Consider the following 19,529-nt stretch of genomic DNA (forward strand, 5'->3'; position numbering starts at 1 on the left):
AAGAATATATATATAGTTTTTTTACGCTTTTATCTAAATTTTATATATATATATATATATATATATATATATATATATATATATATATATATATATATATATATATATATATATATAGTATTTGGGACAAAACCATTTATATACCACTCCAACTGTTACAGTCAGATTTTTTTTATCATTATTTAATAATTGGTTATTTCTTCTAGGTTTTTGAGTGCTTGCTCATTTGCACATGTGCTCCTTGTTTTGTCTCCTCTTTACCTGTTGTCTTCAGGTACAAGTAAGTTTTACTAAAGTTATCTTTTCGTAGCATTGTTACATAATCTGCGAGATGTTAATTATTTCAGCAGCTGTTTACAATTTTCAGATTGACGTCAGTCAACTTTTTTTTTAAAATTCAAGAGCAACAGTCAGCAATATAAATAAGTTAATATATATGTACTAACGTATTTATATTGCTAACACACTGCTCTTAAAATAGAAAATATATAAACAAATTATACTGCAATAAATCCCTTCAAGAAAATGGTCCTACAAAAAGTGGTCAGGTTTACTGTGGCTAGGAAGTAGCACCTGTAAGACCTTACTGAGGGATTTTTATGCCTAGCTCGGCACCGGGTTGTAGCTGCCCACAAATAGTGCCTGATTAAAAACCAGTCAAAAAAGTCTATAAGACAGTCAGTCCTTTAAACCATTTGTTTTTCGAAGCTGGAAAAGCCTCCGTAGAGATATTGAACACTTCCCTAAAATTACGTAGGCTTTATTCTGTGGTTTTGACAACTTTTACACGTGACCCAGTTGTGTTTACGTGGGCAAAGATCTGCAGGCGTTTCCATCAAATCTTGTCCGGACAATCAGCTGCCGTTAGCAGGTAAACTTTTTACAATCTGACAAACTTTAACAAATTTAAATGCAATATATTAAAAGCTTCCGAGCGATCATGACGCTAGTAAGTGTCCGGTTAATGTTATTTAAGTAAAGTTGGTAAATATGTGCGAAGTGTCCGCAATCTGACTACCAACCAGACCGTGAAGTCAGCATATGTGAAAGTTTGCAGGAAGTAAATGTCGCAAACTTGAAAATAATATACTTTTGTGTTTATTTATTAGAGGAAGTTGTTTTAAAACACACAGGAAGACTCTATGCATGTAAATCTCACGTGATGTTTGCCTGCTGCACTTTTATATTAGCAGACCCAACAACAATCACCTCATCGTTGTTGCAGCTGAGATGATCCACAGCCTGTTTCTGGTGAGCAACTCCGGAGACATCTTCCTGGAGAAACACTGGAAGAGTGTCATTAGCAGGAGTGTGTGTGACTACTTTTTCGAGGCCAAAGAGAAGGCGGGGGACCCAGAGAATGTGGCCCCCGTGCTGCAGACCCCGCACCACTATCTCATCTCTATCTACAGGGACAAACTCTTCTTCGTCTCAGTTACCCAGACTGAAGTCCCTCCGCTCTTTGTCATCGAGTTCCTGCACAGGGTGGCAGACACCTTTCAGGTGGGGATTTAAACTCTCCTATAGGAAGTGGTGTTTAAAGGTTATTCAGATTAAATGTGACTCATGTTCGTTGGCATGAGACATGTGCCAGCTACCATTTATTTTTGTATATGATGCTTATTAAACTTGCACGGCCAGTCAGGTGGTTGTAGGAAGGCTCTTCCCTCCTATTAAGAAAAAAAAAAAATCAGATTTGTCTCTTTGGAAATATGGGGGCACTGAAGTCAGAGACGGTCATGGTGAGGAAACTAAAAGTGTGACGTACATCACTCATTAAAGTAATACTGTGAAACTGCAGTTGGCAAGCTACCAGTGGTATTTCTGTTAGGCCTAATTAATTGATTAATTAACTTATTGTTCCAACAAAGTTATTTTTAATGAAGATTAGAATAGCAAAAAGGTGTAACATTCTACACTCTAAGCTATTTAAAGCTATTACAATGCTTAGTGAGTGTAATTTTTCGTCTTGTATCAAAATCATGATAAATGCATGTTATGGAAAACAGTATAACTGTAATAAGCACTATGTTACGAGAGCTTTGCAGCGGCAGGAATAGCTGTGGCTTTCCTCTGTTTGTTTTTTTTAAGCAAAAACGTGTAGGTCAGTTTTACATGTTTTTTGATAAAGTTCAGTGCAAGCCAAGTTTATTTATGAAGCAGTTTTCAGTAACAAGATGATTCAAAGTGCTGATACCATGAAACTGGTATTTTTTATCAGTAGAGCAACCTGTGAGTAAGGTACTCACAGGTTGCTCTACTGTGAGTACCTTACTAACTACACTAATATATATATATATATATATATATATATATATATATATATATATATATATATATATATATATATATATAAAGAATGAGGAATTGATGAAACACAATTGTGTAGTCTGTTTTTTCAGCACTGGAAAATAAATAAAAATAAATAAAGATAGTAAAATACAAAGACTATATAAATAATAAACAGAAATAACAAAATTTTATTTCTATAGGGCCAATTCGCAACACATGTCATCTCAATAATTACGTTTTTAGTTTGCTTTTAAAAACATCAACTCTCAGCTGCCATCTGGTCTTAAGGAAGGCTGTTCCAAATTTGGAGGCTCTAGTAAACCCAGAAAACGACGCTTCACTGCAATGTTTAGTTCTTACATTAAGCATCAACAGAAGACCTGAGAGCCCTGGAGGGCTTGGAGGATAAAAGCAAATAGTACCCAGTATGGTGGGGGCAGGGGCCCACCGAGCTGAAGAAAACTCTGCTCACTCTAAAATCTTGTCTAGCTTCGTATTAAAAAGGATTTCCACCATAGAAACACAATTAGATAAGTTTTGGTTTTAAAACCTTAAATTGTTAAAACACTGTTACCCCTTGATGGCGATTATGAGCCCTGCCTTCACTGCTGTCTGCACACAAGCTTGCAAAGTGATCGCTGCCAGGACAATGCATTTTCCCAAGCGTTAAGGACAGATTTCTTGTTATGCACGCCGAGGGAAACTGATTGGAACCATGTGCATATGAGTGGATTCATTATGCATAAAATGGTTTAGTTGTGCTTCTCCATTTTCAATGAAGCATTGTTTTGGTGTGGAAAACAGAAATTGTTCTGCAAACCCAACGTCTACATTCGCTCCCTGCCCTTAGTCGGCTTTATGTGATTTATTTTTTTCTTCAGGGAGACATTGATCCAGCAGCACAGTGGCTAAAGTTCAGGTTACATCGGCATTTACCATAAGTCGACATGGAAAATATGACCAGACTTTAATCCTAAACAATAAAATGGCAATTAAGTGCTTCCTCCTCATCTAAATCAGGACTGCAGATATTACATCTTCAAATAATTCAATCCAAATAGTAAAACTAATGTATTATATAGATTCATTAAAGACGTTGTGACAAAATTTTCGTTAATTTTAAAGATTATGGCTTAAAGCTAATGATATTTTTTTTATAAAACGAGAATAAGACCAAGATATGGAAAAAAAGCAAAAACACAACATCCATTAGGACCCACGATAAAAAACAAACAAATAAAAACTAAACAAATAATGATGATAATATTGATAATGCAGAATATTGTCAAATAAAATAAGCGGTTTGGGTTTATTTTCTGTTTTTCGAGTGAGAAATTCCTCATGTTTGACTCCTGGCACAGAGAAACCCATTCTGATGTTTCCTTTCTTTATCAACAGGATTACTTTGGAGAATGCTCAGAGAGCGTGATCAAGGACAACACGGTGACGGTTTACGAGCTGCTGGAGGAGATGCTGGACAACGGCTTTCCTCTGGCGACAGAGTCCAACGTCCTCAAGGAGATGATAAGGCCTCCGACCATCCTGCGGTCGGTCGTCAATACGCTGACAGGTAATCAGAGGTCAGCTGAGGCTGCAAGCGCCAAACTCCAGGTAAAATCTTTGTTCCTGACGGGATGCACGGCCTGTGTGTGTGTGTGTGTGTGTGTGTGTGTGTGTGTGTGTGTGTGTGTGTGTGTGTGTGTGTGTGTGTGTGTTCCAGGAGGCAGTAATGTAGGGGGAACGTTGCCTACAGGCCAGTTGTCTAATGTTCCATGGAGGCGGGTTGGTGTGAAATACACCAATAACGAGGCTTATTTTGATGTGATCGAGGAAATCGATGCTATTCTGGACAAATCAGGTAAAATCAATGTATCTGATTATCATAGAGGTGAATCATTTTTTATGGAAGTTTTTTTAAAATATATTTCAGGATGTAACTAGAAGTGTCTTCTTCAGGTACGACTGTATTTGCTGAGATTCAGGGTGTGATTGAGGCCTGCGTGAAGCTCTCTGGGATGCCTGATCTCACCCTGTCCTTCATGGTGGGTCCGTTTTCTGTCGGCTTAAATTACTGATCAGCTTGTTAGATTTTCCGCAGTGTATCCCTAACCCACAGTTTTTGTTTCCTGGTGTTTAAGAATCCTCGTCTCCTGGATGACGTCAGCTTCCACCCGTGCGTGCGCTTTAAGCGCTGGGAGTCGGAGCGCGTCTTGTCTTTCATCCCGCCGGATGGAAACTTCAGGCTCTTGTCGTATCACGTCAGCTCTCAAAAGTAAGCACAGATGTCCCGTTGTTGCACACCCACTTTGTGAAACCATTCATTCCACTTGAGTTTTTCCACAGTTTGTCACAAACTGTAACATTTTTTGGTGGTACACCAACACAAAAACGGTGCATAATTCTGAAGCGTAAACAAAATGTTTCATTTTTTTTCTAAATAAATACAATTCAGAAAGGTGTTACGTGTGTTTTTAGTCACCATTTAATACGTCAAAACTTTATGGAACAACCTTTCGTCAAAATTACAGCTTCAACTATTTTTAGGTATGTCTCTAAAGATTTGAACGTCTAGAAGGGGAGAATTGGTTTCCCCCATTCTCATCAACCTGTCAGGGTGGATGGAGAATTTTATGCATTTAGTCCCATCTACCCCCTTACATAGTTGAAAAGTTTGCCAAAAGGTTTAATGTGATTTTATTAGGGGGGGTTAATATATATGCATATCCCACTTTTTACGTTTTTATCGGGTAAAAACGAAATAATTATATTTCTTATACTATTTTAAAGGTTCTATCCATGAATGCTTTTATGAAGAAGTTTGTTGTTAGAATCTACTTTTGATGCTTGAATCCGGTAGACAGCCTGCTGGTATCTCTGCAGTCCACGCCTGTTCCTGACGGAGGCCTCCTCTGTGTGTGCTTCCTGTCTCAGTCTTGTTGCCATCCCGGTGTACGTGAAGCAGAACATCAGCTTCTTGGAGACGGGTTCTTGTGGCCGCCTGGACATCACGATTGGGCCCAAGCAGACCATGGGGAAGATGGTGGAGGGCCTGATGGTCACTATTCCAATGCCCAAATCCGTGCTCAATGTCAATCTCATCGCCACTCAGGGAACCTACACCTTCGACTTATCAACCAAGGTAATCAGCTGAGTCAGCGTGGCTGTCCTAACCACTAAGGACATTAGTGGGACTTTAATGTCCCGGCTGTCTCTTACATGCTGCTCAGTTTTTGGTGTTTTTTTTTTATGCTTTAGTGCAGAGCTGTTGTGATCTTAAACACCTCCCTGCTGCCATTGTTGCCACATTTATTTACTTGCACCCCTGATTAATTTTGACAAAAGTGATCTTTAAATAAACTAAAAAAAGCTGTTCCTGCGTAACAGCGAGTGAGAATACTAATCTGCAGAATGATTTGAGAAGATGCAGAAGAGAAAAAATAGCCGTAAAACATTGAAGAATTTGAAAAAAATTAAGAATTCGAAGTAACTTGTAGTAACTTGTAGTAGTAGTAGTAGTAGCATCAGTAGTAGTAGTATCAGTTTTTAAAGAATTTGAAGGAATTTGAAGAATTTGAAGGAATTTGTAGTAGTAGTAGTATCAGTAGTACTAGTAGTAGTAGTTGTTGTATTAGTAGTAGTAATATCAGTAGTAGTAGTAATATCAGTAGTAGTTGTTGTATTAGTAGTAGTAATAGTAGTAGTATCAGTAGTAGTAGTAGTAGTAGTAATAGTAGTAGTAGTAGTAGTAATATCAGTTGTATCAAAAGAATTTGAAAGATTTTAAGTATTTGAAAAATTTGGAAAATTTTGAAAAAATTGGAAGAATTTGAAAAATTTGAACCATTTGAACAATTTGAACAATAAGAAGAATTGGAAGGAATATGAAAAATCTGAACAATTTGAAGGAATTTTCATTCATTTCAATGGGAGCAAAAAATGCACAAAAAGTACAAATACTTTAAAAAGTATAAAAGGTACCATAACCATGAGATATAGCAGTAATGTCGAACGAGCCGAACGTTTTGGTACGAAAATCGTTGAAATCGGTGGAAGTATGCAGGAGTAGTTAGACGCACAAAAACGTATGGAATAATAATAATAAAGAAAAACAGGAAAACAATAAGTGAGAATGCTGTACAGCATTCTCACTGATAATGGTATATAATAAATAATGTATAAAAGCTGATACCTCACTTAGTGTTTGCTGAAACTTTTATAGCTGCTCGTCATAATAGGAAGGAGAGCATACCATTCAAGTAACATGAATGCTTGTTGATCTTAAGTCAGCAATGACTACAGGAAAAGAGCTTCTTCATCAGCTCACATCTAGAGTCAGAGCATTAAGCGTGTAAAACAATTAGAACTGTGACAAACGAGGCTGGATGTGGACCGTGAGGAAGATGTTCTAAGAAGGGTGAAAAGTCTAGTGAAGAACTGCAGCAACGAGGGGTTTCTCCCTCTAAAGGGGCCTAGTCACGTACTATGACTATAAATAAAATACAGGAAACCATATAATCATCTTCAAATAAAATGATATACGCTTAAGGTTCGTCCTGATAGTGTTTACTTAGTCCTTTTTTAACCCTGCAAAGAATTTTGCACTGGGCGTGATCAGCAGACATGAACATTGTCGTGCTGTCGGCTGGCAGTACCGTGGAACTACCAGAAGATGGCGACAATTGCCGGAGGCGCTCAAAATAGAACAAGCCAACAGAGCACGGTAATTAATCTGATGACTTTTTTATGCAGCCTGCCGTAGAAATTCATTAAGTTATGGGTGACTAGGCCTCTTTAAGGATCAATTAACCTGTCTACATGCAAACTGGGTGTTTTGGAGGCGTGCCGGGTAAAACGCCTCGTCCGTCATTGCCTCACAAGCAAACAGATGTGAAGTTTGGTGAACTCTGATGAGTCTGATGGGACTTTTACAAGAACAGTATGGTTTGAGATGAGGCTAGATTAAGCTCTTTAAGAACAAAGTGGGTTAGGTGTGAAGCAAAGGGAGAGCATGTAGGAAAAGCACTTTGCAGCTACTATTGAGTAGAAGGGAGGTTCTGTGATGTAGTGGGCCTGCTTCTCCTTCAGAGCCCCTAAAAACATGGATAGAGCCCATGGGAGCAGTTATTTTTCTTTTGAAAAATAATGGCTTGAAGCAGGATTCTCTCTCAATGAATAAATAAATGTACTATAGATAGATAGATAGCTTTATTTGTCATTTTGTATGCACAAAGTGCATACAGAATTAAATTTCGTTTGCATAAAGCTTGAAAAATCCCAGTAGATTGCACTAATTTTCTGGATAAAGATGCAGCAGCAATTTATGTAAACAATTGAAATGTAAAACAATGTAACAATGTAGACAATGCATGGGAAATAGACATGCATTCTATTTCCCATAAGGGTTTGATTCTTTTCCTTTCAGATTGAGCTTAACCTGCTGCAATAAAAGGCATTTCACACATCTTTGCCAGGAGTGCTAGTAATTACGGAGGGTACTGAATGCGTTGTATGTATGAATGGCTTCTCAGTGCAGAGGCTAAAACCCGGCGGTGAGAAGACGAGCTGCGTTTTGATGTTTCATCCTGACCTTAAGCGCACGTTTTGTGGTAGGTTCTCCTTTGGGACATCGGGAAGCTGAACCCCCAGAAGCTGCCGAACCTTCGAGGAAGCCTCAGCGTGCAGCCGGGAGCCCCAAAGCCTGAAGAGAACCCGTCGATCAACATTGATCTGAAGATACAACAACTGGCCATATCAGGTAACGCTCAAAGACCAGCAGAAGCTAAAACTGAGCTTTTAACAAAGTCTGTTTAACGTTTTTATGTCTCTGCATGGTGAGATATTTGCAGACAAATTTTCTAGTATGGTTAAGTATGAAAAACAAAGATGTTTGGGAAACTATTTTTATTTTGTAAGAGTTCATCTATCTGTCCGTCCCTACTTACTGGGTTTGGTTTTTGCAGGTTTTATATGTAAAGTCTGACCAATTTACAAATAATTACCACAAAAGTTGCAGCAAACATTTAAATAGGATCAAAAACCTTTTATTGAGGAAAAATGCTAATAAATGTATTTGTTTTTTTATTTAAATGCTTTTGCTTTGCAAGGAATATTTTTGATATAATCCTCGAGACAAGCTTAGAACTAACTTTGCCAAATGGTAGTAAATAGTAAATTTTTAAGAGCTATAATTTTGGAGATACCCAAGAGCTCATAGGGATAGTTGGTGTCATATAACTTGTAATTTTTAAGCCACTTTGGCTTTTGATAAATGAAAGAAGGTTACATTTGTTAATTTTCAATATATATTTATCTATTTTTTTTTTTTATTTTAGAATCGTCATTTCCGTTTTTTAAATCTTCCTAAAATTGCATAGCTGCACAAAAACTGACTAAAAAAGGTCAAATTGAAAACCATTGTTCACATTTATTTTACACCTAAACTTCTAAATATAGTTCTTTAAGATTTTGTTTTGGATTAGGGAAATTATTTATTTTTGTCCATTTCCTATTAAACAGTGGAGTTCTGAAAAAAAAAAACAGTGTCCTTTGGGGTTAAATCCCCAAAGTATAATTAATGTATTTCAGGATTAAGTATTTCTAAAAGAGTGACTTGTGTAAAGTTAAAAAATCTTATGCAATATTATCCTGTGGTCCTTAAGTGTGAGTTTCTTTTATTTTAGTTTTTTCCTGCAGAAAAAAGGTTGCGTCAAAATCAGTGTATTTACCAGTTACCTATTTATTTATTAGTTATAAGAAGCAAACAGTCAGTGAGAAGTATTTATTGGAAAATGTTGGGATTTTAAAGGTCCTATCAAAGGCTAAAGTAGCAATAAATGGGTGTTGATGATTGTGAGACCTGGTGTCTCTGTCGTTGCTGAGTGGGCGTCTCATTTCCTTTTCTTCAGGTCTCAAAGTGAGTCGTCTGGACATGTACGGAGAGAAGTACAAACCGTTTAAAGGAGTCAAATATGTGACCAAAGCGGGGAAGTTCCAGGTCCGCACCTGAGCGAGGCCGGAAAGGTCGGCGTTGTGACGCACCAATCAGGGAGCGGAGTTACCACACTGCCGAGTCCGTCTCGCATATCCAATCATGAACACCTCCGCCTTCCGACAGCTATTTATGAGACCATGTAAACCTGGTATTGTGTTTTAAATATAAATATATATATATTTGACTGAAAAACGTTGGCCTGTGAAGGGAAGCCTTAAAATTAATGTGATTTCTGTTGAATGTTGGTTTAAATGTGCTGCGTCGAATGGTGGATTTTCTACTTGTTGCATCACTTGATATGAATGTGCGCGTGTTTCTTTAAAAAAAAAATGTTGCAGAAGGGGAATATTTTGCTTTAAAAACTAAGCTTACATGCAACTCTCTGCCTTGCTTTACACGACAACCCTGCACGCTGCCTGAGAGTACGAAAGCACGCCTTTTGAAAAAGTTTTACATAATACAAAGTAGCCAACTTTATACGTTTATTGAAGCTAAAATTGTATGTAATGTCTGCGTTCTGAATAATTGCTATGCAAATATTTCTGCCCACATTCAGCAGGTTATTTCAGTGGCCTTGTAAGGGCAGTGCTCTGTAAAGCACACACTACAGCACAAGCTGCATGTTTTGGAGACTTTAGGGAAGTTTGTTAAAAAATGAAATTTCTTATTTAAGCTACACGGTAAGGTGAGACATTGGAATGGGTTACTATTTGTTCAGGTATGTTGTTTGGGAGCAACTTTAAGAAACCTCACATGATCTGTTCTGCCAAACACAGCATTTTTAGTCAATATTAGAAAAAAAAAACTATTTAAACATAATGTAAAAAGATAAACGTGTAAGCGAGATGCCTTATTGTAAAATCTTTAACATCCTACTGGTGTTTTTTTTTTTGTTGTCTTTATATCCACGCTGCCTGATTTGCTTCATATTTGAGAATCCTACTTGGGTGCAATTTGTACAAATGTAGAGATAAATGTCAACATTTATTCCTACATTAAAGGGTATATTTCTTCAAAGTTCATTGTTAATTATAATGAAGCGCATATAATAAATTACCTTCTGTGCCACAAGTTACTTTCTGGTTTTATTTTTATTAAATCTATTATCTTTTGAATGCATTTTCTGCAAAGGAGCTAATGGCGATCAACTTAGTAAAAATTGTACAAGCTGAGGTTAGCACTGCTGCTGTGACCCCCCGCACCCCAATTTGTTTTATGCATAAAAAGCGTATGAAGGTCATTTAGGAGGCAGACTCATTTTGTTTTTCATTATAGTCTTTATTCTGTCAAGGCACAGCAGATGTTGGCAGGGCTAGAGGCTATCAGCATACATTCAGTGTGTGGATTAACAACCATAACGCACAGCTCCACACCCTGCGGCTCTCAGAGAGGGGCCTGTTACCACTGCGTGTTCAGTACGCCCCGAAAAACAGAGGAAGAAAACGGGTAACAGTCTGCGCTGCGATTCAGAACGTCATCCCTCATCGTTCCAGGGACCGCTCGCTAATACTGATAAAATGAGATCACACACCAGTCAATGCAACATATACATTTACACTGTAAAATAAAATAAAAATCTGTTAAAGGAATGAAAATATGCATTTACTGCTGTACTTATCATTACAGTTCTGGTTGGAAATTTCCATACACTCATCGCGAGCATGAATGCCATTAATTTTTTTTGCCCTGTTGGGAACATTTAGATGTGTCCAGTGTTCAAAGATCTGACCCAAAATGCCACCCAGGGATGTTCAAAAACAACCAACAAACCCTAATGTGCCAGGAAAAAAACAGCTGGAACACCGGTGTTTGTTTACATCCACGCAGGCCGGGAGGATGCTGGCCAAGAATTAAGCACTGGCTCCAAAAACACCTTCAAGCCAGACGCCTTCTGAGCAGAGAAATGAGTGATCAGACAAGACGAAGCTGTGGTGACGCAAGAAGAAGGTTTGGAGACGTCAAGTTGAGGCTTTTAAATCAAAGAAAGAGATGCAATGTACACACAAACTTGTGTCTCATTTAAAAAACATTAAAGTTTTTCTTTTCTTTAAAAAAAAAAAAGACGGCTCATATAAATCATCTAAAGCCGGGGTATCCAAACTTTGCATCACATGGGCCAGAACTGTCAAGTTAAAGTACTTAAAGGGGCAAAAGTTTTACATTATATATCTACAAAATTTGATCATGGAATATTTTAATAAAATGTGCCAGATTTTCTGAAGGAAAGGCATGTGTAAATCTTTGTAGATCCCAAATAACAAAAAAAAAAAAAGTATTAACACATTTAAAATATGTTCATCCAGTTTGCAAATTCTTTCAGGCCCGATTGAAAACTGGAAGAAAAATAAATGTGTCTATTCTCAGCGATGAAAACAGGATTTAGGCCTTTTTCTTATACACACTCGGTATACTTAGCCAATTTTAATAAATGCATTTAAAAAAGCAGATTTTTGCACACCAAAGTCTGTTTTTGAGTAAAAGTCATCAGACATATGTGATTCTTGAACTGCAGTTGGGAGTCACACTAAATCAGTCCAGGGGCCACAAATGGTCCCCGGGTAGCACCTTGGACCCCCCCTGATGTAAAGCCTATGAATGACATTCATGATGATGAATGCAAGTAAACCGCTGACTGGATCTGTGTGTGACCTCGGTTGTTTTTTCAACTCCTTTTAACTCAAAACTAACACCGATAACAATCGTTAAGTTTATGTTTAAATCTTCAAAAATATAATTTGTTGCTCTGGTTATCACTAACTAATTCTCAAACCACCTGGGTCGTCTAAAAAAAGGAAAAGAAAAGTCGCATCAGAGAATGCGAACTGGGACGGCTGAGGAGGACGGTATAAAACTTAAAGTTTGGTGGAAAACTGTAAATCCCAAACAGCTCAACTGTTACAGAGTGCAGCCACAAAAAAAAACTGCTATTAGATAAAAAAAAAAAAAAAAAAATAGCCAAGCAGAGAAAACATTCAAAAACCTCTTCTTTTTCTTTTTTTGATAGAAAGTAACAGACATCAACAATTACTACAGCATCTCTACTGAGGCTGATCTGCATTATTTTAGTAAAAACCTGGATTTTGAGCGTTCAAAGAACTCAATGAGGCTTGAGAGCAATGTTAAACAAATCCTTTGGCTTCATCAGACGCAGAAGTTCGATAAAAGTAAACACACGATCGGCTAAACTTCACCGTCACACAGATCAACACTGTCATCTTTTCAGCTATTGCTAACTTTCGTTTTTAAATCCACACGATCTTTCAGCTAAAGAATAAACACCATCAGCGGCAACAGCGATGATGCACCTCTGTCGATTTCCTAGCTTTTCAGATGACTGAAAGTAAACATGGCGCTCCCTCAGGACTCTACACTTTAGTGTCAAACCTGGTGAATAAAGCTAACAGATAATTATTGTTTATATACACAACATACATTACCGAACCGTGACTGAAAGAAAAAGCTGCAAATTTCACACATCCTCTAAATGTTAAGTGTCTCCATGTCAGTTTTTTTTTTTTAGAAAATAGAAAATGACTCATGCAAAAAAATATATACCTAGGATTTAGATAAAAGTCTCATAACCCAAAATACCAAAAATATATATTAAAAAAGTCTCCTGATAAGCTTGTGTGTGTTTCCACAGCTGCGGATAAAAGACAGCCAAGCTAAGTTCACACCCATAAATGAAACCTGCATGGCAACAAAATCAGAGATTCCCACCTAAAGCTACAGCGGAGAATGACCTTAAAAATCCCGCGGTCTCCTCTGGATGCGCCCGCTCAAAATGAGAGCGCGACTTTTACTCGGTGAGAGCGGCTGAGTCAGTTCATTGGTACCAGGGGGTCTTGCGCACCCAGCGGAGGGTGAACCCTGCATCTGTGCGGATCTTGATGGAGGCGGCCTCTGCTTCCCTCACCGTCTCCTTTACGGACTGCATCAAGTTCTGGGCGTTGTGGACCAACATCTCTGTGGCCTGGACAGGGAGGCAAACGGAGGATCGTGATGTGACAACAGCAGGGATTGGCTTAGAGATGCTGAAGCATTAGAAGTTTTACTTTACTCCATCCACATGTAGAAACCACAAATTAATGATCGGTCAAATTATCAGAGAGGGGAGCTCTTGTTTTATTTAATAACAGCACAGATGTTGCAGATTTTTAAGATAATGTGCTCAATCTGATTTAGACGTTTTTTCAAAAGCAAAATTTTTTCTTCTTTGTGACAAAACTAATATATTGCCCGCCTGAATTTGTTTTGATTTTATGATTGTAGGATTATTAAAAGATACTTCCGGGCGTGCTCGTGGCGTAGTAGGTAGCATGACCCATGTTTGGAGGCCTTTAGTCCTCGACACGGACGACCCAGGTTCGAATCCGACCCGCAGTCCTTTGCTGCATGTCTCTCCCCTTTCAGCGGTCACACTGGTCAGAAACCAATGTATTTTGGCAGTGATTCTGCTTCCTTTATCTGTGTGTTTTGGTATTTTATTGCCTGCATAAAGATATCACTGATACACACTGGTATTCAGTCAAGTACTATTATTATTTTAAAATTATGACGGTAGCCTATATTTTTATTAACTTTATTATTATACATGTGGACATTGTTACTGTTCAACTGTGTTTTGTTCTAAGTTTGACAGAAAGGCCTTTAATAGACTATTGCATGTGTTGAGGGGATTAGAGAAATGGCCAATATAGAAGCAAAGGTTGTAACGACAGGATTACACCACTTTCCATGAAATTCTGCGACTCTAGGGTGCGCTGTTTTGCTGACTCCTCCAGAAAAAACATATTTGCCCTCAAGTGCACAAAATACACAATCTCACAGGCCCAAAAGGTAAATTAACTGTACAAACCATAAGGAGCAGTCTCTTAACAACTTTTAATGTAGAGAATGTTATTTGGTATGTGTTTTATCATAATTTCAATGCATATCAGGTGTCCTACATTAACTTCTTTCAATTGTCTAGGCTTAGTGTTTTAAACACAAACTATGTTTTATAATTATTAATGACTATTAAAATCTGATATGAGGTGAAATTTGTTTTGCAAAGGCTGTCTGCTGAAAAAATTGAATCCCTCTCCACTACAGTACTCTACTGCTTCAGGAGTTATGAAAGGGTCAGTGAAACAGCGCCCTCTAGAGTCAGAATTGGACAGATCAGAGAAAATGGTTTAACTTTTTTTTTGCCATTTAAGTAGCTTCAAATAAATGTGTTTTCCTTAATCATAGCGGCACGGTTTCTGATGCACTTCAGTTCCTCATAAGGCTCCATCAAAAGATGTTGCTTGTTTGGTTTGAAGATCGGCGCAAGCAACTCATCCATTGTGGCATCACTGAATCTGTGATTGACCTCATGGTCTTTTGTAGACAGCTGGGGATGCGCATTTAGCTGGTTTACTTACATCTGGTTTGATATAGTCGCGCTTCCTGAGACTGGATTGGGATTTGTGAAATGGATAAAGCCAGCATGCTCTGATCCCGCTATGTCAAGCCTGGCTTCAGCGCTTATCCTGGATCTCCAAATTCGTTTTTTTTGTGAAACAGGCCTCTGGCATTTAATTTTATTTATTTATTTATTTTTAAAAATTGTGTTATTCTGCGTTACCTGCTCAGACTCCTCTTCACTAATGTTGGTGCGTCCCAGCATGGTAGCTTTGACAGTAGAAAGGATCTTCAGCTGAGTGCTGATGGTGGGGATTCGTTCACAAACCTGCAAAAGGAGACAGAATTAAAACTGCAGCCATGCAACATTCAGTTTAAAGTTAATCTAGGAGTCCTGTGCTGCATGTCTTGCACGTCCATTTACCAAACCAGTTTCTACATGAAAGTAGTTCCTTTCTGTTTTAAACTTGCCTCTCACCCTTTTGACAAGTTTCTCTCATCTGCAGGCTTCATTCACAAAACCCTCCACAAAACTAAGGATTTCAGATACTTCATTTATATTCAGTTCATTTTTTAAAATATGCCAGAATCCATCTTGTGACATTATGCTCTTTTGATCAAATAATAAAATATTTAAAAAAAAAGTAAGAAACCTTGAACTGCATACAAAACAGTTGCTTAGTTACGTTTTTTTAAGGAGAATGTACCTGAAAAGCAAAAAGTAGCAAATTATTATTTTTTAATTACTAAAATAATATATAAAAAGCAGATGTTTAAAAATGTATAAATAATAATTTCCTATTTTGTAATAATAGAAATAATCAATATATTTGTAAAATAATGTTAACTTTGCACATTTATGCCCGAATTCAAGGACAACAGGAGATAAAAACAAATGTAATTAATGGCAAAATATCAAGAAGTTGCATACACAGGAAAATGAATCAACTACTTAATAAAAGGGAAATAAAACATACAGCAGAGTTAAGCTTAAAATATTTTATAAACCCTGGCAGTGGTACTAGGATTTAAAATTATTTATAAAACCAAGAACTTCTCTCTGATAGGACAGGTATCTCTAAAAAGAGTTAAAACAATGTATATGTATATCTATATATGTGTGTGTGTGTGTGTGTGTGTGTGTTTTATTTACATGTAAGTTCAAATTGACATTTTGAAAACTATTTATACTATTCTCAACAACTAAAGGAAAAATCTTTATTGGGATTACGACAAGCAAACACCTGAGCAGCTTTTAGCGTGTCTCTGCTGGTATTTTGCTGATTTATCGTTCTATCAGAGTGTTTGACGGTGGAAGGCCTTCATGCCATCACCCTAATCGTTAGCTCATCCGACAGACTTTCTAGTAACATCAAATCAGGACTCTCCAAAACGTCAATATTCCCCTCCAGGCAGAAGAAACTGAAAGATTGCTTTGAACCTAAATCAAATCTGTCACGGGAGTGGATAACTTTGAGCTGGACTGCACGTCCATACCTGCAGCAGGTTGGTCCTGATGCGTCGGTCAGTGCACTGCTTGGCCACTTCTTTAGCCAGTCTTGTCACCTCGTCCGAGGCCTTGGCGATGTCTTTAGCGCACTGAATCAGCGCTCGCTTGTTTCCGCTCCCGCCGCGCACCAGCCGAGACATTTCCGCCATCAGCAGAGCCATTCGCTTGGCTGCTGCTATAATGTCGTTACCCTGAGCGGAAAGGGAGAGAACGGGAAGCCAAGGCTGCGGTCAGAAGAGTAAGGCGTTGTATAAAGCCATTCCACAGAGTCTAGCCTTTTACGAATTGGTCCGATAATCAAAATGTGGAACAACAAAATAGTGCTTTGAGGCAATGAGTGAAATGACCAAGACAAGCGTCAAAGCATGTTCCACAGCCCAGTGCATGCAGTGTCCCAGCGTGTTATCACCGTTTTTCAGTGCTCTGCAACGAAGATACACCGGGGTTAGTTCCTACGAGGTGATGCCATGGTGCTGAGATGATTAGTGCACACCTGAAAACTACAAGAAGCTGAAGCCGGTTATCGTACTTAGTAAGCCGGCGGTAAGATGTCAAAGCTTCATCACCCTGGAGTCTTTAGGAAACTGTCATCCTTGGCCTTACAGGCTGGCAATAACAATAGGAGTGAGACCGAACCGTTTTGATTATGAACATGTAGGAGGGGCAAGTCCTGGACCCACTGTGCGACTTTAGCATGGCATCAGCATAAGTGTGTGTCAGCCATTAATGAGTAGAAATGCGGCAGCAGTGGAACAGCAGCTGCAGCTGGTGGAAAGTGTCCATGGGTGCACAGCTGATCGTTCGTAAAGCCGCAGTCAGCTAAAACTCCAGAGAGTGTTTCTCATCCTGCATGGCTGTGGTCTGCATGCTCAGGTGTGCTGTGCCTTGCAACGGTATTCATACCTCTGGAAGATTGGCACATTTTATCACGTTACAACCACAAATCCAGATTGTTTTTTGGGAGATTTTTAGTAATAGACCAATACAAAGTAGTGCATACTATTGAAGTAAAAGAAAATGATACATGGTTTCCCAAATCAAAAAGTGGGGTGTCCATTTATGCCCCACTTTCGTCTGATACTTCCTAATAAAAACAAAGTGCAACCAAATCTCCTCGGAAATAATTCATTTGTAAATGAAGTTAAGGGTTAAGATTTTACATCTCATGTAGGCCCATTACAGGAAGAAAAGTGGAAAAAAGATGCCCTGGCCAGTTGAAAGAAAAAAAAAAACTTTTTAGCCAATGTGTAAAAAAAACCCATTTGTGTTTTATAACATGGCAGTGGTAGCATCATGCTGTGCGGATACTTTTCTTCAGCAGAAACAGGGAAGCCGATCAGAGTTGATGTGACTATGTATGGAAGACAAAAACAGGGCAATCCAGAAAGAAAACCTGTGAGGGGCTGTAAGAGACGAGCGGGGCCTAAACATACGGCCAAAGATGCATATCCATGCGTTGCAACCTCAGAGTTGAAGTCTGAATTGACTTGAGAATCGGTTGGAAGACTTGAAAATTAATTTTATAGGCACACTCCAGCCAGTCTCAAACTTTCTCTATATATTCAGAGGTGGTAGAGACATACCCTTAAGTCCGTATAAGTCAAGTATAAGCCTTGCGAGCAACTTGTTTTAGTGCCGTGTCTTTACATTTAAAAGAGGCAATTCACACTCCGCCCCCCCTCCAGGTCGTAGAGTGTTCAACTCCACCCCGATTGGCCATTTTTGTAGTATGCTGGGGGACGGTGTAATGAACAATCAATGTATTTATCCACTTGTTGCTTCGGCATCCTTCAGCTTGGACTTCATCATCACAGTGAGAAATGAAAATGGTGGACTCGTGAAATTGGTCGGCTGTAAGTCCATGACCTTGTTTATGCTGGTGAAGATTCTCAGTCATCCAGGTCATGGTCATTCCAAAAAAAGGTAAAAAACAAAGCAACTGGACTTGTTTTCCGTAGTTGAAGACGTTTTGCTTCCTCTCCAGGAAGCTTTCTCAATTCAAAAAGTTCACTTTTTGAATTCACTTTTTGAATTGAGAAAATTCAAAAAGTTCACTTTTTGAATTGAGAAAGCTTCCTGGAGAGGAAGCAAAACGTCTTCAACTACGGAAAACAAGTCCAGTTGCTTTGTTTTTTACCTTTTTTTGGAATGACCTTGTTTAGTGCTGTGGTGTAATTGTTCAAAAACGTATCAGAAAACAGAGAAGATTGAACACTTTGAAACTTATGACCCAAAAAGAATATAAAGATATCTATGCGGCACCTGGGCGGACTACACTCAACGTTTGTGCACTGCTAGAGACTCCAAGTACAAAACTAAATGCCAGAGAGCTAGAAAATTTGGATTTTGCACAATATGTCTCTCCTTTAATTACAACACAACTCAAGCGGACTGAATACAAATGCATGTCACACCGTTTTGTTGACAAAGAAAAAACAGGAAACCACGCATCATTTTCCTTCCACTTCAAAATCACGAGCTATTAAGTTCCATGTGTGAAGTGTTGGCTTAAAAAACACACACAACATTTTAAAGAGGCTTGGATACTTTTGCAGGGCTTTGTCTTTACATTTGTGTCTGTGCGTGTGTGTGCACGTGTCTGAATGGGCTCAAACAGGACTGTTAGATTCTCCCGGCGGCGTCAAACCCTGGAAACTGTGTGTACGCTGGAGTGCATGTACGTGCGCAGACCTTGCTGGACCACTTGCGAGCCTCCTGGTGGAGAGACTGGGCAGCCGCCAGAATGGGCTGATTGACAGGCTGGTTGGATGGCATCATCAGCAGCTCTGGCTCATAGTCATCCTCACCATCAGTAAACTCATCTTCATCATCTACCTCCCTCTCCTCTACTGCCTCCTCCTCCTCAGGCTGGGCCAGGCGGGGGACAAAACGGGCGGGGGGGGGGGGATTTTTGTGGTGGTTGGAGGATTGATAGGAACAGGGAGGGAAAGAGAACAGAAGGGGAAGGGGGGAAAAAAAGGAGGAGGAAGGGTTGGGGGACGCAAGGGAAAGCAGGTGGAGAGGGAGCATGGGAAAAGGAGGCATTTAGTACAGTATGAGCAGCACTGAATGAAAGAACAGAGGACAGGAGATTTAAAAACGAAGCATGGCGAAAGAACAGGGATAGGGTGGCGGCACTGCATGCAAGGACACAAACGGCTTCGATGGAGGAGGAGAAAAAAAAGAGAACAGGAGAGGTCTTGCAAGGAGGGCTGCAAGTGCATGACGCGCCTGAGGCGACGGCAGAGCTGACAGTTCACGACGTACAATGCAACACCGCACCCAAAACCAGCCTCCGGCGTCTCATTGGTGAGTTTAAGAGCGGCGCAGTGGGAGACTGAGCATGAC

The 19,529-nt window shown here is 39.0% G+C and overlaps 2 protein-coding genes across 9 annotated transcripts in view; one reads left to right on the top strand and one right to left on the bottom strand.

Annotated features, from left to right (window-relative positions):
• Positions 1 to 539: 539 nt before the first annotated feature.
• Positions 540 to 10,358, top strand: ap3m1 (adaptor related protein complex 3 subunit mu 1). 2 transcript variants are annotated; one of them, XM_036130333.1, is made up of 9 exons: positions 540 to 871; positions 1,191 to 1,503; positions 3,691 to 3,862; positions 4,013 to 4,150; positions 4,249 to 4,334; positions 4,431 to 4,564; positions 5,224 to 5,431; positions 7,903 to 8,047; positions 9,198 to 10,358. In XM_036130333.1, the coding sequence occupies exons 2-9, from the start codon at positions 1,231 to 1,233 to the stop codon at positions 9,296 to 9,298; spliced, it is 1,257 nt and encodes a 418-aa protein (XP_035986226.1). In that variant the 5' UTR covers positions 540 to 871; positions 1,191 to 1,230; the 3' UTR covers positions 9,299 to 10,358. The 2 variants fall into 2 exon arrangements, with proteins under 2 accessions (XP_035986226.1, XP_021179924.2); XM_021324249.2 differs by having other exon boundaries at positions 1,194 to 1,503.
• Positions 10,359 to 10,540: 182 nt separating this feature from the next.
• Positions 10,541 to 19,529, bottom strand: part of LOC105936874 (vinculin) — a 40,412-nt gene continuing 31,423 nt past the window's right edge. For 4 of the 7 annotated variants that reach the window (XM_036130329.1, XM_036130328.1, XM_012877950.3 and 1 more), the window contains 4 exons: positions 18,873 to 19,049; positions 16,169 to 16,372; positions 14,895 to 14,999; positions 10,541 to 13,256 (listed from right to left, as the gene is read on the bottom strand). In XM_036130329.1, the coding sequence (XP_035986222.1) occupies positions 13,110 to 13,256; positions 14,895 to 14,999; positions 16,169 to 16,372; positions 18,873 to 19,049 (633 nt within the window). In that variant the 3' untranslated portion in view covers positions 10,541 to 13,109. The remainder of the gene's footprint in view (positions 13,257 to 14,894; positions 15,000 to 16,168; positions 16,373 to 18,872; positions 19,050 to 19,529) is intronic. The other 3 variants (XM_036130330.1, XM_036130332.1, XM_036130331.1) reach the window with 1 other exon arrangement.

This window comes from Fundulus heteroclitus, unplaced genomic scaffold, assembly GCF_011125445.2.
Source record: "Fundulus heteroclitus isolate FHET01 unplaced genomic scaffold, MU-UCD_Fhet_4.1 scaffold_338, whole genome shotgun sequence".
NCBI classification, from domain to species: Eukaryota; Metazoa; Chordata; class Actinopteri; order Cyprinodontiformes; family Fundulidae; genus Fundulus; species Fundulus heteroclitus.

Bases quoted from the DNA above. Each gene is read 5' to 3' on its own strand.
- ap3m1 (XM_036130333.1), top strand. From the start codon at position 1,231: ATGATCCACAGCCTGTTTCTGGTGAGCAACTCCGGAGACATCTTCCTG. The intron at 3,863-4,012 runs GTAATCAGAGGT...TGTGTGTTCCAG, and splicing joins GGTCGTCAATACGCTGACAG to GAGGCAGTAATGTAGGGGGA. The intron at 4,151-4,248 runs GTAAAATCAATG...TGTCTTCTTCAG, and splicing joins TGCTATTCTGGACAAATCAG to GTACGACTGTATTTGCTGAG.